Here is a 17,650-nt window from a genome sequence, read left to right on the forward strand (position 1 = left end):
GGAGCAATCCCTCAAAAAGGTGGCATCCATTGTTAAGGACCCCCATCACCCCCTCTTCTCATTGCTACCACCAGGGAGGAGGTGCAGGAGCATGAAGACACACACTCTGCGATTCAGGAACAGCTTCTTTCCCTCTGCCATCCAATCCCTGAATGGACATTCAACCCATGAACACAACCTCACTACTTTTTAATTTCTATTTTTGTACTACTTATTTAATTTAACTATTATATTTATATGTAGTGCAAAAATAGAAACAATATTTATATAAAGTGGATGACTTTGCATTTACCAACATCGTATTTCATCTGCCAGACCCTTGTCCACTGACTTAACCTATCCATGTCTCTCTGTAGATTCTCCTCATCCCCTGCACAATATGCTCTTCCATTCAGTTTAGCTTCATGAGCAAACTTACAGAAGATACACTACACATACATGGTAATGTTACAGCTACATAGGACCCTGGTCAGGCCCCTCTGGTAATGGTACAGCTATATAGCTATATAGGACCCTGGTCAGACCCCACTTGGAGTACTGTGCTCAGTTCTGGTCACCTCACTACAGGAAGAATGTGGAAACTATAGAAAGGTTGCAGAGGAGATTTACAAGGATGCTGCCTGGATTGGGGAGCATGCCTTATGAGAATAGGTTGAGTGAACTCGGCCCTTTCTCCCTGGAGCGACGGAGGATGAGAGGTGACCTGATAGAGGCGTATAAGATGATGAGAGGCATTGATCTTGTGGATAGTCAGAGGCTTTTTCCCAGGGCTGAAATGGCTAGCAAGAGAGGGCACAGTTTTAAGGTGCTTGGAAGTAGGTACAGAGGAGATGTCAGGAGCAAGTTTTTTACGCAGAGAGTGGTGAGTGCGTGGAGTGGGCTGCCGGTGATGGTGGTGGAGGCGGATATGATAGGGTCTTTTAAGAGACTCCTGTACAGGTATATGGAGCTCAGAAAAATAGAGGGCTACGGGTAACCCTAGGTAATTTCTAAGGTAAGGACATGTTTGGCACAGCTTTGTGGGCTGAAGGACCTGTATTGTGCTGTAGGTTTTCTCTGTTTCTCTATTCCGTAATTCAGATTTTTGCTCTATTATTATGTATTACATTGAACTGCTGCCGCAGATACAACAAATTTCACGACATATACCGGTGATATTAAACCTGATTCTGATGCACAACAAGGTCTTTGAGAGGTTGTCTCTCTCTCTCTCTCTCTCTCTCTGACTTACAAAAAAGATCCCTTAGCCATCAGCTGAAAGCAGAAAAGAGGCCCTTGGCCAGCACTTACTCTTCAGCCAAATGCAATTGTTATCACATTGCTTTTGTTTGAGTTCGCTGAGTACACATTGTGTTCGCAGAAGTGTCACCCCTTGCACAGTGGGAGGGCAGATCAATAACTTGATGTTACAGTCTGCAGTGTTGGCATCTATAGAAATGAATAGGTAGTCGAATTTTCGGGCCGAGACCCTTCTTCAGGACTGAGAAGGAAAGAGAAAGATGCCAGAGTAAAAAGGTGGAGTGGGGAAGTGAAAGGAAGATAGCTGGAAGGAGATGGGTGGGAAAGGTCAGGGACTGGAGAAGAAGGAATCTGATAGGAAAGGAGAGTGGACTATAGGAGAAAGGGAAGGAGGAGGGGGCGAAAGGGGAAACAGTGGACAGGTGAGAAGAAGTAAAAGTTCAGCAAATGGGGGGGGGTGGAATTTACATAATAATTTTCACAAATTCCTGTCATCTCAGACCTACCACAGTGTGCACAGTATGCAATGCTATTACAGCTCGGGGGTGTCGGAGTCCCGCGCTCAGTCCTGGCGTCCTCTATAAGGAGCGTGTACGTCCTCCCCGTGGAACGCGTGCGTTTCCTCCGGTGCTGCAGTCCACTTCCCCCCCCCCCGCCCCACTCAGTTAGCGGTTGGTAGGCTAATTGGTCATTGTAAATTGTCCTGTGATTAGGCTCGGGTTAAGTAGGTGGGTTATGGGGCAACACGGCACAAAGGGCCAGAAGGGCCTGTTCAGCACTGAATCGCTAAAAAATTAAAAAATAAAATGTATTTTAATTATTTTACATTTAGATACAGCCCTTCCAACCTTTGATCCGTGCCACCCAGCAAACTCCAATTTAACTCTAGCCATATTGACAGGACAATTTACAATGACTGATTAACCTATCACCTGGACGTTTTTGGACTGTGGGAGGAAACCAGAGCACCCGGAGGAAACCCACGTGGTCATGGGGAGAACGTACAAACTCCTTACAGACAGTGGCGGGACTTGAACCCGGGCCGCTGGTACTGTAAAGCCCCGTGTTAACCACGACACTCCAGTCCATTTCATCTTCAAGTCTTCCCAATTTCAGCAGACCCATCTTCACCATTTTTTTTGAGATCATTGCCGGCAGAAGGATGTCTGGTGTGTGACAAAGTTGCTAAATGGCATCTTGGTGCGGTCACCAGCGACTTGAATCATATCCCTCCCAGCTCAGCCCTGTGAACTGTAGAACGCTGCTCTCACTATGACACGAGAGGAATCACTCCACTGCCTCTTGGTCTGATGTGGTGCTTGACTCTGAGCCTGGAGTTTGTTCTGGGTGCAGAGGATCCCAAACGTTAAATGATTTCGGATGTCCCCAAAGTCCCTCCTTAATTAGCTTTCAGCCATTTTCACTGTCTATTGGCAGATCCCTAAATTTTCCCCACACAGCATATTCCAGACATCTTAGCTGCCCTTTCTTTTATCTGCGACATTCTCCCTCAGGGATTCAACAAGTTTCTGAAACAAAGTCAAACTCGACAGGGATACACAAATAATGTCTTCCTAAAGCACAGCTGCCTGTGCCTGACCCGTGTCCCTCTCTTCTCGCTCCTACCGTTGGGCGCAAGGTTCTGGAGCCCTGACCAGCTGCATTTGCCTCACTTTTGAGGTCTCTGCACTTCCTGCTCTGTGTGTTATTTGTTCATATCTTTATTGTTTGCACGATTCGTTTTATTTTGCAATTTGGATGTTTGACAGTCTTTGTAATGTGGGTTTTTTTATTTGATTCTGTTGCATTTTTTTCATAATCAGGTTTATCATCACCAGCATGTGTCATGAAATTTGTTAACTTAGCAGCAGCAGTTCAAAGCAATATGTAATATAGAAGAAAAAATACAAAATAATAATAATTACAGTATATATATATAGAATAGATTAAAAATCGTGCAAAAAAAACCAGAAATATATATTTAAAAAGTGAGGTAGTCTCCAAGGGTTCAATGTCCATTTAGGAATTGGATGGCAGAGGGGAAGAAGCTGTTCCTGAATCGCTGAGTGAGTGCCTTCAGGCTTCTGTACCTCCTACCTGATGGTAACAGTTGAGTGAAGGGCATGCCCTGGGCGCTGGAGGGTCCTTAATAATGGACGCTGCCTTTCTGAGACACCGCTCCCTGAAGATGTCCTAGGTACTTTGTACCCAAGATGGAGCCGACTAAATTTACAACCCTCTGCAGCTTCTTTCGGTCCTGTGCATTAGCCCCACACCCCCATACCAGACAGTGATGCAGCCTGTCAGAATGCTCTCCACGCTACATCTATAGAAGCTTTTGAGTGTATTTGTTGACATGCCAGATCTCTTCAAATTCCTAATGAAGTATAGACGCTGTCTTGCCTTCTTCATAACTGCATTGATCTGTTGGGAGCAGATTAGATCCTCAGAGATCTTGACACCCAGGAACTTGGGACTGCTCACTCTCTCCTTGTGTAGCTGCATTCAAGAAGATGAATCTCAAGGTTGGATATGCTATACATACTTCGTTAATAAATGTACTTTGAAATTAACGTCAGGATCCTGGACAAGAGAAAATCTGCAGATGCTAGAACTCCGAGCAACACACACAAAATGCTGGAGGAACCCAGCAGGCCAGGCGGCATCCATGGAGAAAAGTACAGTCGACGTTTCAGCTTGTACTTTTATCGACTGTACTTTATTCCCCATAGATGCTGCCTGGCCTGCTGAGTTCCTCCAGCATTGATTTTGTGTGCGCGTGTGCGCTTGTGTGTGTGCGCGTGCGCGCGTGTGTGTGTGTGTGTGTGTGTGTGTGTGTGTGTGTGTGTGTGTATATATCAGGATCCTGGTACCAATCCCAACCATTTTCGAAGTTCAAAGTAAATTTATTTAAGTTCGAAGTACGCATATGTCACCATGTACTGTACTACCCTGAGATTCATTTTCTTGCCAGCATTCACAGGAAAAATAAATGAATAAAGTAGAATTTGTGAAAAACTATAAATAAGGAAGTCTGACGAACAACCAATGTGCAAAAGAAGACAAATCATGCAAATAATATAAACAACTAAAATACTGAGTTGTAGTAAGCCTAAAGGTTGTGGTATCAGTTTAACATTGAGGTGAGTGAAATTATCCAAGATGGTTCCTTGAACGGATTCCATGGTTGTCTTTTTTTCATGGCAGTCTGTGGAAAGATGAATCTCGGGGGTGTATATTGCATGCATGCTTTGATCCTGATGGTTGAGGGGTAGTAACTTTCCTGAACCCGGTGGAGTGGGACCTGAGGCTCCTGTAACGCCTGCCCGATGGCAGCGGCGAGAAGAGAACTTGGCTTGGATGGTGGGGGTCCTTGATGATGGATACTACTTTCTTGTGACAGCACCCCTTGTAAATTTGTTCAATGATGGGGAGGGATTATCTCCTGCTGAAGGATGGAACAGTTTGGCAGCACCCTAGACTGTAATTACGTTTATTTTCCATGCTGTTTTAGAGAGAGAAATTCTCTTTTTCTCCTGTCAATTTCTACAATATTATGCCGTAAAATCCACAGACTATTAAAATCAAGTTCTGAATTGAATGCTCTTAGTTATTGTAACATCCCTATAGCAAGGAGCCCAGGACAGCCATTTGCTGTCGAGCAAACACAAGGAATTCTGCAGATGCTGGAAATTCAAGCAACACACATCAAAGTTGCTGGTGAAGGCAGCAGGCCAGGCAGCATCTCTAGGAAGAGGTACAGTCGACGTTTCGGGCCGAGACCCTTCATCAGGACTTTGCTGTCAAGGTTGGGTAGATTTTTGCATAGCAGGGGAGTTGAGGGTTATGGGGAAAAGGCAGGTAGGTGGAGATGTGCCCACGGCCAGATCAGCCACGATCTTATTGAATGGTGGAGCAGGCTCGACGGGCCAGATGGCCGACTCCTGCTCCTATTTCTTGTGCTCTAACCATCTAACCTTAGGTTCACTACATCTTTCATGAGAGTCCACCAAGTTCACAGGAACCATCAACTGCACCAAACGTGTTTAATTCTCTCCGTGTTAACATCCGCTCCCTTCAGGTTCTCCCGCTCCTGGGCCGATTTACAGTGCGAGGTTAACCCGCTGCTCTGCACGTCTTTGGGAAGCAGGAGGAGACTGGAGCACTCCCGAGGTCGTGCAGACTCCGCATAGACAGCACGGGAGGAGAGGATTGGAATCCTGTGACTCCGTTCCACAATCCATTCTCTTTCAGGGGAAGCACGGTAGCGTAGGGGTTAGCACAACGCTTTACAGTTCCAGCGACCCGGGTTCAATTCCCGCCACTGTCTGTAAGGAGTTTGTACGTTCTCCCTGTGACCACGTGGAGTGCCCCGGTTTCCTCACAGAGTCCAAATACATGCTGGTTGGTAGGTTAATTGATCATTGTAAATTGCCCCATGATTAGGCTGGGGTTAAGTCGGGGGATTGCTGGACAGCACGGCTCGGAGGGTCAGAAGGGCCTATTCAGCACTGTATCTCAATAAATAATGTTGATTCTGAATATTGTCATTGGATACCAAAACAATGCAGTGTGATTTCCTCGTGATATCAGACCAAACCTCAACTGAATTGAAATCCAGACAGATTTGTCTGTTTACTCTGGAAGTTTGGAAGCTGAGGAAAGAATTTTTGTAAGTGACTTAAATAGGGTAGACAATCAAATCAGAGTCTACTTCTAGAGGGGGAGAGGGGGATAACTTAAAGGAGATGTGAGGGACATTATTTTTTTACACAGATCGTAGTGGGTGCCTGGTGGAGGCGAACACGATAACATTGGGATTGGTTTACTTTTGGCACTGAGGAGTGCGGTAAAACAACGGGACTTGAGAACACAGGGTCCATAATTCACTGAAAGTGGCATCACAAGTAGATGGGGTCGTGAAGAAAGCTTTTGGCACATTGGCCTTCATAAGTCAAAGTACTGATTGCAGGAGATGGGATGTTATGCTGAAGTTGTATGAAAAGTTGGTGAGGCCTAATTTGGAGTATTGTGTACAGTTTTGGTCTCCTACCTACAGGAAAGATGTGCAGAGAAAATTTACAAGGGTGTTACCAGCTCTAGATGACCTGAGTTATAAGGAAAGATTGAATAGGTTAGGACTTTGTTCCTTGGAATTTAGAAGATTAAGAGGAGGTTTGGTAGAAGTATGTAAAACTATGAGCAGTATAGATAGGTTAAGTGTAAGCAGGCTTTTTCCACTGTGGTTGGGTGGGACTACAACCAGAGGTCATGGGTTAAGGGTGAAAAGTGAAAAAAGTTTAAGGGGAACATGGAGGGGAAACTTCTTCACTCACAGGGTCATGAGAGTGTGGAATCAGTTGCCAGCACAAGTGGTGGATGCCATTTGGATTTGAATGTTTAAGAGAAGTTTGGATGGGTACATGGATGGTAGAGGTGCAGAGGACTACGGTCCTGGTGCAGGTCGATGGGAGTAGGCAGTTCAAAGGGGTTGGCATGGACTAGATGGGCCGAAGAGCCTGTTTCTGTGCTGTACTTTTCTATGAGTCCTGAGATACAGTTAAGAGCTTGCCTTCCATACTGTTCATACAAATCAGATCACAGTTAGAACAAGGTAAAACAATAACAATGCAGAATTATGTGTAACAGGTACAGAGAAAGTGCAGAGCTGGTACACAATCGAGTGCAAGTTCATAACGAGGTAGATTGTGAGGTCAAGGTCTGAGTTGAGCTGGGGAGCTGGAGAGGCGAGACCTCTGCTCTACCAGCTGTGCTGTGTGCTAACCTGAAACTGCAATGTGACTCACTCAAGGTGGACTCCAGAAATTAGATTCTGCCGAGGCATTTTAATACTTGAAAGTGGAAGCTTTTAAGTTCTGCGTGGCGCGGAGAATATTACACCTAACGACTATTGAAAGGTCTAGATAGAGTGAATGTTGAGAGGATGTTTTCTGTGGTGGTGGAGTCTAGGACCAGAGTGCACAGCTTCAGAATAGAACAGAGATGAGGAGGAGTTTCTTTAGCCAGAGGGTGGTGAATCTGTGGAATTCATTGCCACAGACAGCTGTGGAGGCCAAGTCATTGGGTATATTTAAAGAGGAGATTGAAGGGTTCTTGGTTGAGGAGAAGGCTGGAGATTAGGGTTAATTATCTCTCTCTCTCTCATGAAAATGAGACAAGGATAATAAATTGTCACGGTGGCCATTGACAGAACTGGACCCAGGAGTGGAGAAATGGCAGACTTTCCATAAAGAGAGAGAAGCAAGAGGTTATACATTGGAATACCAACAGAGCATTGGAGGCACAACTGAGAAACACTGCGAGACAAATCATTCTCAGCACAAAGACCCCGCGGTGTTCCCTAAACGGGAGTCTGCTTTAACTAATCATAGAGTACGTAAAACCCATGGAAGTCACAATTACCTTCACAAGATTAAACAGAAAGCGCAAGAGCTTAAAGACTCTAGTTAAGACCACAATTCGTAAATATACGTGCTCAACGCTCTACGTCATGTCACAGAGGTCTGCAGGGCCCATGACGAAAATCGTTAATGATAGAATTGGGGAGCAGTGTTGATGGGCCGAGTGGCCTAATTCTATTCCTATGTCTTGTGATCTTCTGAAACACAGAAATGTATCACTCAACAACTTGGTCACTGGCCATGACGGGGTCCAACTTGCAAAGTGAATATCTATTGCGCTTCCTAATTCCCCTCAGGAATGTGCCGGGGGGTGGGTGGGGGGGAGGAGATGAACCTTCATCCTGAAATGGCGTAGTCAATGTGTTAATGGTGCTATCACAGTGCCGCATGATGTCAGAGGGCAAAAGGGCAAGGGGTAAATCAGAGAGGGGTGCTGACTTCCCAGTGTCTGGAGAAGACACAGTCAGTCAGAATGAGCACCGGTGGCCAAAGTACCCCATCAGGGACCTCCACGTTCTTTTGGATGTCTCTCTGTCTGTGTCTCCATCCCCCTCCCTTCCCTCTCGCTGTTTCTCTCTCCACCTCGATCGATCTCTCTCTCCCTCTCCCGCTGTTTCTTTCCCTCTCTCTCGATCTTGCTGTCTCACTGTTTCTCTCTCAGCCCATTGTTGCATATTCAATATTTGAATTGTGTTGTAAATTGTTGTAAACTTTGACAGCTAGGACACAGTGTCCATGGTCAACCCCGACCGACAAAGGCCTCACATTTCATTAAGTTCCCATGATATTAATAGTTTCATAAGCCCAATGCACATCTGCACATTTGTTTCGATTAACAGAAGTAGTTCCTCTTCACTTTTAGAAATTATTCTTTCATATCCATTTTATGTGTCTTAAGTACCATTCGTTACAATACTGTGAATGAACAGTTACCATAATGAAGGCTTTTTTTGTGGACAAAGACAAATGACACCATGAAAACGAAATCCAAATCACTTCTGAGATTCACTACGCTCTGGGTGAAGAACATTGATTGGCCTAATCTAAAATAATAATGAGGCAGCCTACAGAGAATTCATCACCCTGACACAGTGGTGTCAAGAAAACAACCTCTCCCTCAATGTCGCAGAAACGAAGCCACTGGTTGTAGACTACAGGAGGAATGGAGACAGGCTAACCCCTATTGACATCAATGGATCTGGGGTTGAGAGGGTGAACAGCTCGACATACACATCACCGAGGATCTCAGGTGGTCTGTACATACCGGGTGAGTGGTGAAAAAGGCACAATAGCGTCTCTTTCACCTCAGAAGGTTGGAGAAGTTTGGTATGGGCCCCTGGATCCTCAGAAATTCCTACAGGGGCACAATTGAGAGCATCCTGACTGGCTGCATCACTGCCTGGTATGGGAACTGCACCTCCCTTAATCGCAGGACTCTGCAGAGAGTGGTGCGGACAGCCCAGCGCATCTGTAGATGTGAACTTCCCACTATTCAGGACATTTACAAAGCCGGGTGTGTAAAACGGGCCCAAAGGATCATTGGGGACCTGAGTCACCCCAACTTCAAACTGATCCAGCTGCTACAATCTGGGAAACGGTACTGCAGCATAAAAGCCAGGACCAACAGGCTCTGGGACAGCTTCTTCCACCAGGCCATCAGTCTGATTAATTCATGCTGATACAATTGTATTTCTGTGTTATGTTGACTGTCCTGTTGTACGTACTATTTATTACAAATTTCTTCCTTCTCCCGTCTGCGTGAGATGTGGGACATTTGAGAGACTTTGAACTTTTACTGTGCTCGTGGACTTCTTCATCAAGTTATGGTATTGTTGCACTGTTGTAAGTATATGTTATGATTATGTGGTTTTGTCAGTTTTTTCAGTCTTGATCTGTCCTGTGTTTTGTGATATCACACCGGAGGAAATATTGTATCATTTCTTAATGCATGCATTACTAAATGACAATAAAAGAGGACTGCGTGACTTCATAATCTAAAAAGTTACTATAAATTGCATATTTAGACGGAGACATAACGTAAAGGTTTTTACTCCTCCTGTATATGAAGGATGTAAGAAATAAAGTCAAGTCAATTCAGTTCAGTTTCTCTCACAAACCCCTAACTTTGACATGGTGACCCTGGGTTCGTGACATCCCAGCCAGGAGAAATTTATTTTATTCTGAGCTGTAGTGCGGAACAGGCCCCTCCGGCCAAAGAGCCACGCTACCCAGCAGCCCACCTACTTAACCCCAGCCTAATCGCGGGACAATTTACAATGACAGATTAACCTACTAGCTGTACATCTTTGGACTGTGGGAGGAAACCAGGGCACCCAGGAGTAAACCCACACGGAGAGCGTCCAAACCCTTTACAGACAGAAGGGGTGATAGCACTTTGAACTCCGCCACCCCAAGCCATAATAACATCACGCCAACCACAGCTCTACTGTGATGCCCCTGCCTTCCTTGCATTTACCCCGCCAAGCCCTGTAAGGATTTTGTATGTTCCAATGAAAGGTGGAAAGTATAATCGGTTTAACCTCGTTCCTACTGGGTCTTACACAGTGGATTATATCATGTTCTGTCACTTCTGGTGTTTGGTTTTAAGCAAAACTCAAACTATGTCATGAGAACCAACAGCACAAGGGAGAGGAAACAGTCCTTTACTCTCAGCAACACACGCAAAACGCTGGAGGAACTCAGCAGGCCAGGCAGCTTCTATGGAAAAGAGTACGGTCGATGTTTCGACCCGTAATTCCAGCTTGGATTTCCAGCATCTGCAGATTTTCTCTTGTTTGTGATTCAGTCCATTACTCTACAGGCTTTGTACCTCATTCTGTGACACAGATCTACCCCTTAGTAATAGGGAGACACCGAGAGAATCAGAAATTACCTGCAAGTACCTTTTATCGTCTCAGCTGAAGAGCATGTAAATTTACACAAGCTGTGTGTACGCCTACTAGGTTTTTCTGACCCTCCATGAACACTAAAAGAATAGAAAAGTTATTACCCGGGAAAGGAGTCTTTGCTGGCTACGTGTTCCTCAGCGTCCCGATCTAATCTCACGTGTCCGTGGGGTCTTCCACATCCGAAGAGCTGTCGCTCCTTTGCATTTGAAGTTCATAGCTCTTGTAGTGTTCCTCATCAGTTCAAATGATGCTCTTCTGTCCCATTAGCTCCAGGTCGCCTGACCTACCTGGGTCACCACCTTATTCATTCTCGTCCAGGGCTACAATCAGCATTGTTCTACGGTCTCTGCTCTCAACATTGTGCCTTTGTTCTTTTCAACTGGTTCAATCCAGGTGGGTCTAACAATATTACAGATTGCTTCTCCTGCAAACCTGCCACTTTACATAATATATGGCTTCTTGTCTGAGATTGTTCTCCAAATTTAGCACGTCATTGGTTGAAACTCCTTGTATCCGCCTTCAATTGCTCTGATTATGTTATCGCAGAACAAGAATCAGTTCACAAAATGGGGGGGATGCACGGACAGTATCACAAAATGGCTGCTTCCATTCCTGTTCACTAACTTTCATTCTTTCTGGCCATCCATACACTTTATAAGGTGCTGGTCAGATTGCACTTGAGCAATTTTGAAGCCCATATCTAAGAAAAGATATGCTGGCCCTGACGAGGGTCTAGATAAGGTTCACAAGAACGATCCCAGAAACAAAAGGTTTGATGTGTGAGGAGCCTTTAATGTCTGTAGGCTTGGATGGGTGGGTGGACTGGATCTTTTTAAAACCTACAGGGTACTGAAAGGCCTGCATAAAGCGGACGTGGAGAGGCTGTTTCCATTAGTAGAAGGGCCAAAGTAAAGGGATCCCTTTAGAATGGAGATGAGGATGAGTTTTTACAGCCAGCGGATGGCGAATCTGAACCTGTGGAATTTGTTGTCACAGCGGGCTGTGGAAGCCAAGTTACTGGGTGTTGTAGGAGCCATGTATCTGTTCTCTATCTGCATTGTAGTCTATGTTGTGTGTTTATGTTTATTATGGTAATTAGTCACGTGGGTGGGGCGTGGTAGAGGCAAAGAGTTTTAGTTACTTATTCATACTTGTGTCTTTAGTTCAGTTTGAGTTAGAGACAGCCGGAAATGACATCTTTTATGTTGACCACTTAACTTTGCTCAAAACCACTTGATTACGTTTTAAGCAACACACATAAAAGTTGCTGGTGAATGCAACAGGCCAGGCAGCATCTCTAGGAAGAGGTACAGTCGACGTTTCGGGCCGAGACCCTTCGTCAGGACTAACTGAAAGAAGAGATAGTAAGAGATTTGAAAGTGGGAGGGGGAGATCCAAAATGATAGGAGAAGACAGGAGGGGGAGGGATGGAGCCAAGAGCTGGACAGGTGATTGGCAAAGGGGATACGAGAGGATCATGGGACAGGAGGCCTAGGGAGAAAGAAAAGGGGGGGGGAACCAGAGGATGGGCAAGGGGTATAGTCAGAGGGACAGAGGGAGAAAAAGGAGAGAGAGAAAAAGAATGTGTGTATATAAATAAATAACAGATGGGGTACAAGGGGGAGGTGGGGCATTAGCGGAAGTTTGAGAATTCAATGTTCATGCCATCAGGTTGGAGGCTACCCAGACAGAATACGAGGTGTTGTTCCTCCAACCTGAGTGTGGCTTCATCTTTACAGTAGAGGAGGCCATGGATAGACATATCAGAATGGGAATGGGACGTGGAATTAAAATGTGTGGCCACTGGGAGATCCTGCTTTCTCTGGCGGACAGAGCGTAGGTTTGCGTAATTACGTTTCAAATGGCTTAATTACGTTGAAGAAAGCTTAATTACATTTATTACACTAAGACTGTTTATTTTGTTATATCACTGGTATTAGTTCATTAGTTTTATCACTTCAAAGTTGTTCATTTTGCTGGTTTTTCAATAAAGGATCGAATATTTTCTTTGACTTTGAAACCTTATTGTTGGATTTGATTGGAAGGCACATCACACAGAATTAATTCCCACCGCCCATGCTTAGTCTCCAAGCGGTGATGGTTTGTTCGAGTAGCCACAACAGGTGTATTTAAGGCAGATATCGATAAGGTCTTGATTAGTAAGGGGATTAAGGGCAACTGGGAGAAGACAGGAGAATGGGATTGAAAATAAAGGGTGTCATGATGGAGCAGACACGATGGGCTGAATGGCCTCATTCTGCTCCTATAACGTATGGTCTCAGAAGTGCATCTCTGGAGCCATGTTTGATGCTCCACAGCCTCTAAAACAGAAGCTACTAGACTGGCATGTCATTCACCACCCTAGACCCCCATTCCCACCTCTCTGAAGCTTCCAAATCCTTCCTATAATGAGGTGACCAGAACAGAACACAATACGTCAAGTGCAGCTTAACTAGTGCTTTTTAGAGCTACAGGATTACTTTGTGGCTCTTGAACTCAACTAAAGAGGGCCAACATGTCATACGCCTGCTTCACCACTTTATGAACTTGTGCGTTAACTTTGAGGGATCTGTAGACCTGAATCTCAAGATCCCTCTGTTCCTCCACACAGCTAAGACTCCTGCCATTAACCCTGTATTCCGCCTTTAAGGTTGACCTTCCAAAGTCAAAGTACATATATGTCACCATACACAACCCACAGATTCATTTTCCTGCAGGAATACTCCGCAAATCTATTGAGTAGTAACTATAACAGGGTCAGTGAAAGATCAACCAGAGTGCAGAAGACAACAAACTGTGCAAATGTAAATAAATAGCAATAAATAATAAGAACATGAGATTAAGAGTCCTTAAAGTGAGATCATTTGTTGTGGGAACATCTCAATGATGGGGCAAGTGAGTGTAGTTATCCCCTTTTGTTCAAGAGCCTGATGGCTGAGGGGTAGTAACTGTTCCTGAACCTGGTGGTGCGAGTCCCGAGGCTCTTGTACCTTCTACCTTGACGGCAGCAGTGAGAAGAGAGCATGGCTTGAATGGTGGGGATCTCTGATGATGGATGCTGCTTTCCTGCGACAGCATTTCATGTAGATGTGCTCAATGGTTGGAAGGGCTTTACCCGTGACGGACTAGGCCAAATCCACTATCTCGGTGGGATTTTCCGTTCAAAGGTATTGGTCCAAAACGTAACCATTTTCCGGTGTGGAGTGTTGTTAGAGGTGTACCTCTCCAGTCAAGTGTGCCCTACTGGCCAACACTCCCGATTTGTGTCTTGTAGATGGTGGAAAGGTTTTGGGGTATCAGGAGGTGAATACCCTGCCACCAACCCGGCCTTGCAGCCCTGGTATTTATATAAATCTCTGTTGTCATTGTTGTCGACCAACAGCATTGATCCTGAAGGAGGTGGAGATTAATAGTCTTTTAACTTTGGAGCAAAGGAGGATGAGAGGTGATTTGATAGAGGTGTACAAGATGATGAGAGGCATTGATCCAGTGGACAGCCAGTGGCTTTTTCCCAGGGCAGAAGTGACTAATACGAGGGGGCATCATTTTAAGGTGATTGGAAGAAAGTATGGGAGGGGGATGTCTTTTCCACAAAGAGTGGTGGACGGTGGTAGAAGAGATACATTACGGACATTGACGCTCTTAGAAAAATGCAGAGCTACGTAGGGGTGAAGGGTTAGATTAATCTTAGACTAGGTTGAAAGATCAGCGCAACATTGTGGGCCAAAGGGCCTGTTCTGTGTTAATAGACAATAGGTACAGGAGTAGGCCATTCAGCCCTTCGAGCCAGCACCGCCATTCACTGTGATCGCGGCTCATCGTCCACAATCAGTATCCAGTCATTATTGTTCTTTTCTATTTTCTACGTAGATTAGTGAACATACTCACTTCTGGCCTCAGTATAGAAGAAAAGCCACTGATGTTGGTGATTCGAACTACCACTGAAAGGCAGTTGAGTTTGGTTAGACCTGGGACATTGCCCAAGGAATTGCAGCTTTGATTCCGGAGGCTGGGATGATCAATTTCCAACATCACCCCCCACCCCATCTTGCTTTACGCATGATATGAACTTTTGGGCTTCTTCAGCCGAGGGACTGCAGAAGTTCAAGGAGACCCCACCAGTTAGGTCTGGGGAATGAAAATATACGAAACATCATGAATATTTGAGAGCCAGAAATACAGATGTGTTATACCACACAGCTCACAAACTCCTTTCAATCAGAAATACCTATTTTTAAATAAGCGGCACACCTAATCTTGTTTTCTCCTCTCTGTCTCCCCTCTAGAACCGAGAATTCTCTGCTTCTCACCGAGGACCTCATCCAGGTACGTTGCTGTCACACAACTCAGAACCTTAATGTCAGGATGACACTTGCGCTATAAGCAGGCGTGCTGGGAAATGACTGAGGCAAATAGTCCCATTTTCTCCGGCACCCTGCCCTTCTCCCTCCATCAAAAGAAACAGAATTGTAACCCAGAGGCTTCTCACTGCCCACTGATCCTGACAATCCATCCGTCCATCCCCTTCCGACCCTTCGAGAAATGCTGCCCAACAACCCCCAATTTAATCTGAACCGAATCACAGAACAATTTGCAGTGACCAATTAACCTGTGGACAGGTACGTCTTTGGACTGTGGGAGGAAACCAGAGCACCCGGAGGAAACCCACATGGTCACAGGGAGAACGTGCAAGGTCCTGGGTTGCCAGTACTGTAAAGCACTATGCTAGCCGCTGCACTGTCCTGACTACCGGCTCACTCCAACATTGGAGGCTTCTTGCAAGTACCCCATGCACTGTGACGTTCTCACTATGTGTCACACAGTTTAACCTCACTGGTAGTATTTGTACGTGCAGGTTAGAGGTGCTGAGGGACGAGTTCAAGTTCATTTATTGTCATTCAACCACGTACACGTATACCGCCAAACGAAACAATTTTCCTCCAGACTAAGGTGCACAAGACAAGTACTTCTAACTCCACACACAACACGTAAAGTAAATATTACCGCAAACAACTTAACAAATTATATATAAATATTCCAGAAGGCTGGCATTTAGTATAAGATGCATTTACGACACAAGTTAGAAGGCAGAAGTTAAACTAGTGATGTGGGTAGGGGTTCAGTAGTCTCACTGGGGGAAGAAGCTGTTTCCCATCCTAACAACCTTTGCCCTAACACTACGGTACCTCCTGCCTGATGGTAGAGGTCAAAGGGATTGTTGGACGGATGGGAGGGGTCATTGCCAATACCGAGGGCCCTGCGCTCCTGATAAATGTCTCAGAATGGTGGAAGAGAGGCCCCAGTGGTAACTAATACTGAGGCTGCACTGTCACTCCGATAACTAAGGAAGTCTTGTATGGCCTGAGGTTCAATGCCTAAACTGCTTAATCTGCCTTAAAGCCACACTGGGAGGTAAGGGGCCTGGGTTTTTAAGAGACTTGAACAAAACGCTTTTCTTCGTTCAGTCTTCGGCCTTGCTCTGTTGCTATGGCAACTCTACTACCATGTCGATGCAGAGTGAGTTGATGTCGCACCTTCTTTCTTGTGTCTCCACCATTGATCAGTTCGAGAACAGGATCGAACCCGCGAGGCGCGCCACATCCAACACGCACAAGAAGCTGCAGGCCTGTCTTCAGGGTCAACAGGGGTCAGATCTCGAGAGACGCCTGGTGAGTGAAGCAACCCCACCTGCCGTGTTTATAACAACAGCCTGACGCCCCACCACACACAATTTATTGAAATTAGCCCGAGTGATACCACCAGTCATGGCTTGGATGCTTGAGAGGGATTGGAAGGAAGATGCTGTGAGGCTGTTTCCCCCATTCGGAGAGCCTCGAATTGGGAGGGGGCTCAGTGTGTTGGCAGAAGGGTTAGACCATGTTGGGTCTGAACTTGAGGAGGAATATCGTCACATAGGGGATGGTGAACCTTTAAACTATTGAAACCCCAGAGGCTGCAGGCTAGACAGCCCAGTGTCTACGTGTCCAAGTGTGAATCCAGGTAGGCTGGAGGCTGAAGACGATGGCCTGTCTTGAGATTAGAGGAGTGTGTGCGTGCGCGTGTGTGTGTCTGTGTGCGTGTGTGTCTCTCTCTCTCTGTGGAAATTGGTATTAGTTTGTTCCTTGCTATGTTCTTTGTTGCTCTGCCAAGCATTGCGGGCACACGGTGTTTGCGCCGGAATATGTGGCAACACTTGCGGGCTGCCCCCAGCGCATCATTTGGTGTGTTGTTAGCACAAACGATGTGTTTCGCTGTGTGTGCCATGGAGTTGCAGAAATGGAGCCCTTCAGCCCATCTAGTCCATGCTGAACTATCTCAACATGCATGTGATAAATAAAATTGGAACTTGAATCATAATCATTCAAAACATTCATGGCTAGAGTTGCCAATTTATTGGATACGAATGAAATAGACATGGGAGCAGAATTAGGCCATTTAGCCCATTGAGACTGATCTGTTACTCGTCATGGCCAATTTACTATCCCTTTCAACCTCATTCTCCTGTAACCTTTGACACCCTTACTAATCAAGAACCTGTCAACCGCTGTTCTCATTTTTTCAGTCTTTTTATTGATACATAATCTTCTACAGCTTTAAAATGGTACAAGATTACAGCAAATTAATATATAAATATACAGTTAATAAAGCTGAAGAAAAAAACTTATCAAAAAAGAATAATATGATAATGAAAAAAAAATTTTTATAAAGAAAAGAAGGAAAAAGAGAACCCCAACTACTAAAAGAGGGAAAAAAAACCCAGAAACTACAAGAGAAAGAAAAGGAAAAAAGAAGAAAAAAGAGAGGGGAAAAAAAACCATTAGGAACCAACTCCCGGAGCAATACAACTTACAATCATCTATATAAATAAAGAAGAAAAATCATCAACCGCCAATTCACATTTATATAAAATAAGATTGGAAGGAAACCATATAAATTAATTCAAATTAAATGATAATATTTGGCAAAAGAGCCCCCACCTTCTCTGAAAATCAAATCGAGGGTCAACCGCTGTTCTAAATATAGCCGACGACTTGACCTCCACAGCCATCTGTGGCAATGAATTCCATAGATTTACCATCC

General features: G+C 45.1%; 1 protein-coding gene and 1 long non-coding RNA gene across 3 annotated transcripts in view; one reads left to right on the top strand and one right to left on the bottom strand.

Moving 5' to 3' along the window:
* LOC134354092 (uncharacterized) overlaps positions 1-17,650 on the bottom strand; it is an 82,433-nt gene that overhangs the window by 37,211 nt on the left and 27,572 nt on the right. The gene's annotated exons all lie outside the window — the stretch shown is intronic.
* LOC134354090 (SH3 domain-binding protein 1-like) overlaps positions 1-17,650 on the top strand; it is a 78,770-nt gene that overhangs the window by 3,723 nt on the left and 57,397 nt on the right. For both annotated transcript variants that reach the window (XM_063062842.1, XM_063062843.1), the window contains exons 2-3: positions 14,857-14,896; positions 16,135-16,239. In XM_063062842.1, the coding sequence (XP_062918912.1) occupies positions 14,857-14,896; positions 16,135-16,239 (145 nt within the window). The remainder of the gene's footprint in view (positions 1-14,856; positions 14,897-16,134; positions 16,240-17,650) is intronic.

The sequence above is a fragment of the Mobula hypostoma genome, chromosome 11, assembly GCF_963921235.1.
Source record: "Mobula hypostoma chromosome 11, sMobHyp1.1, whole genome shotgun sequence".
Taxonomy (NCBI): domain Eukaryota; kingdom Metazoa; phylum Chordata; class Chondrichthyes; order Myliobatiformes; family Myliobatidae; genus Mobula; species Mobula hypostoma.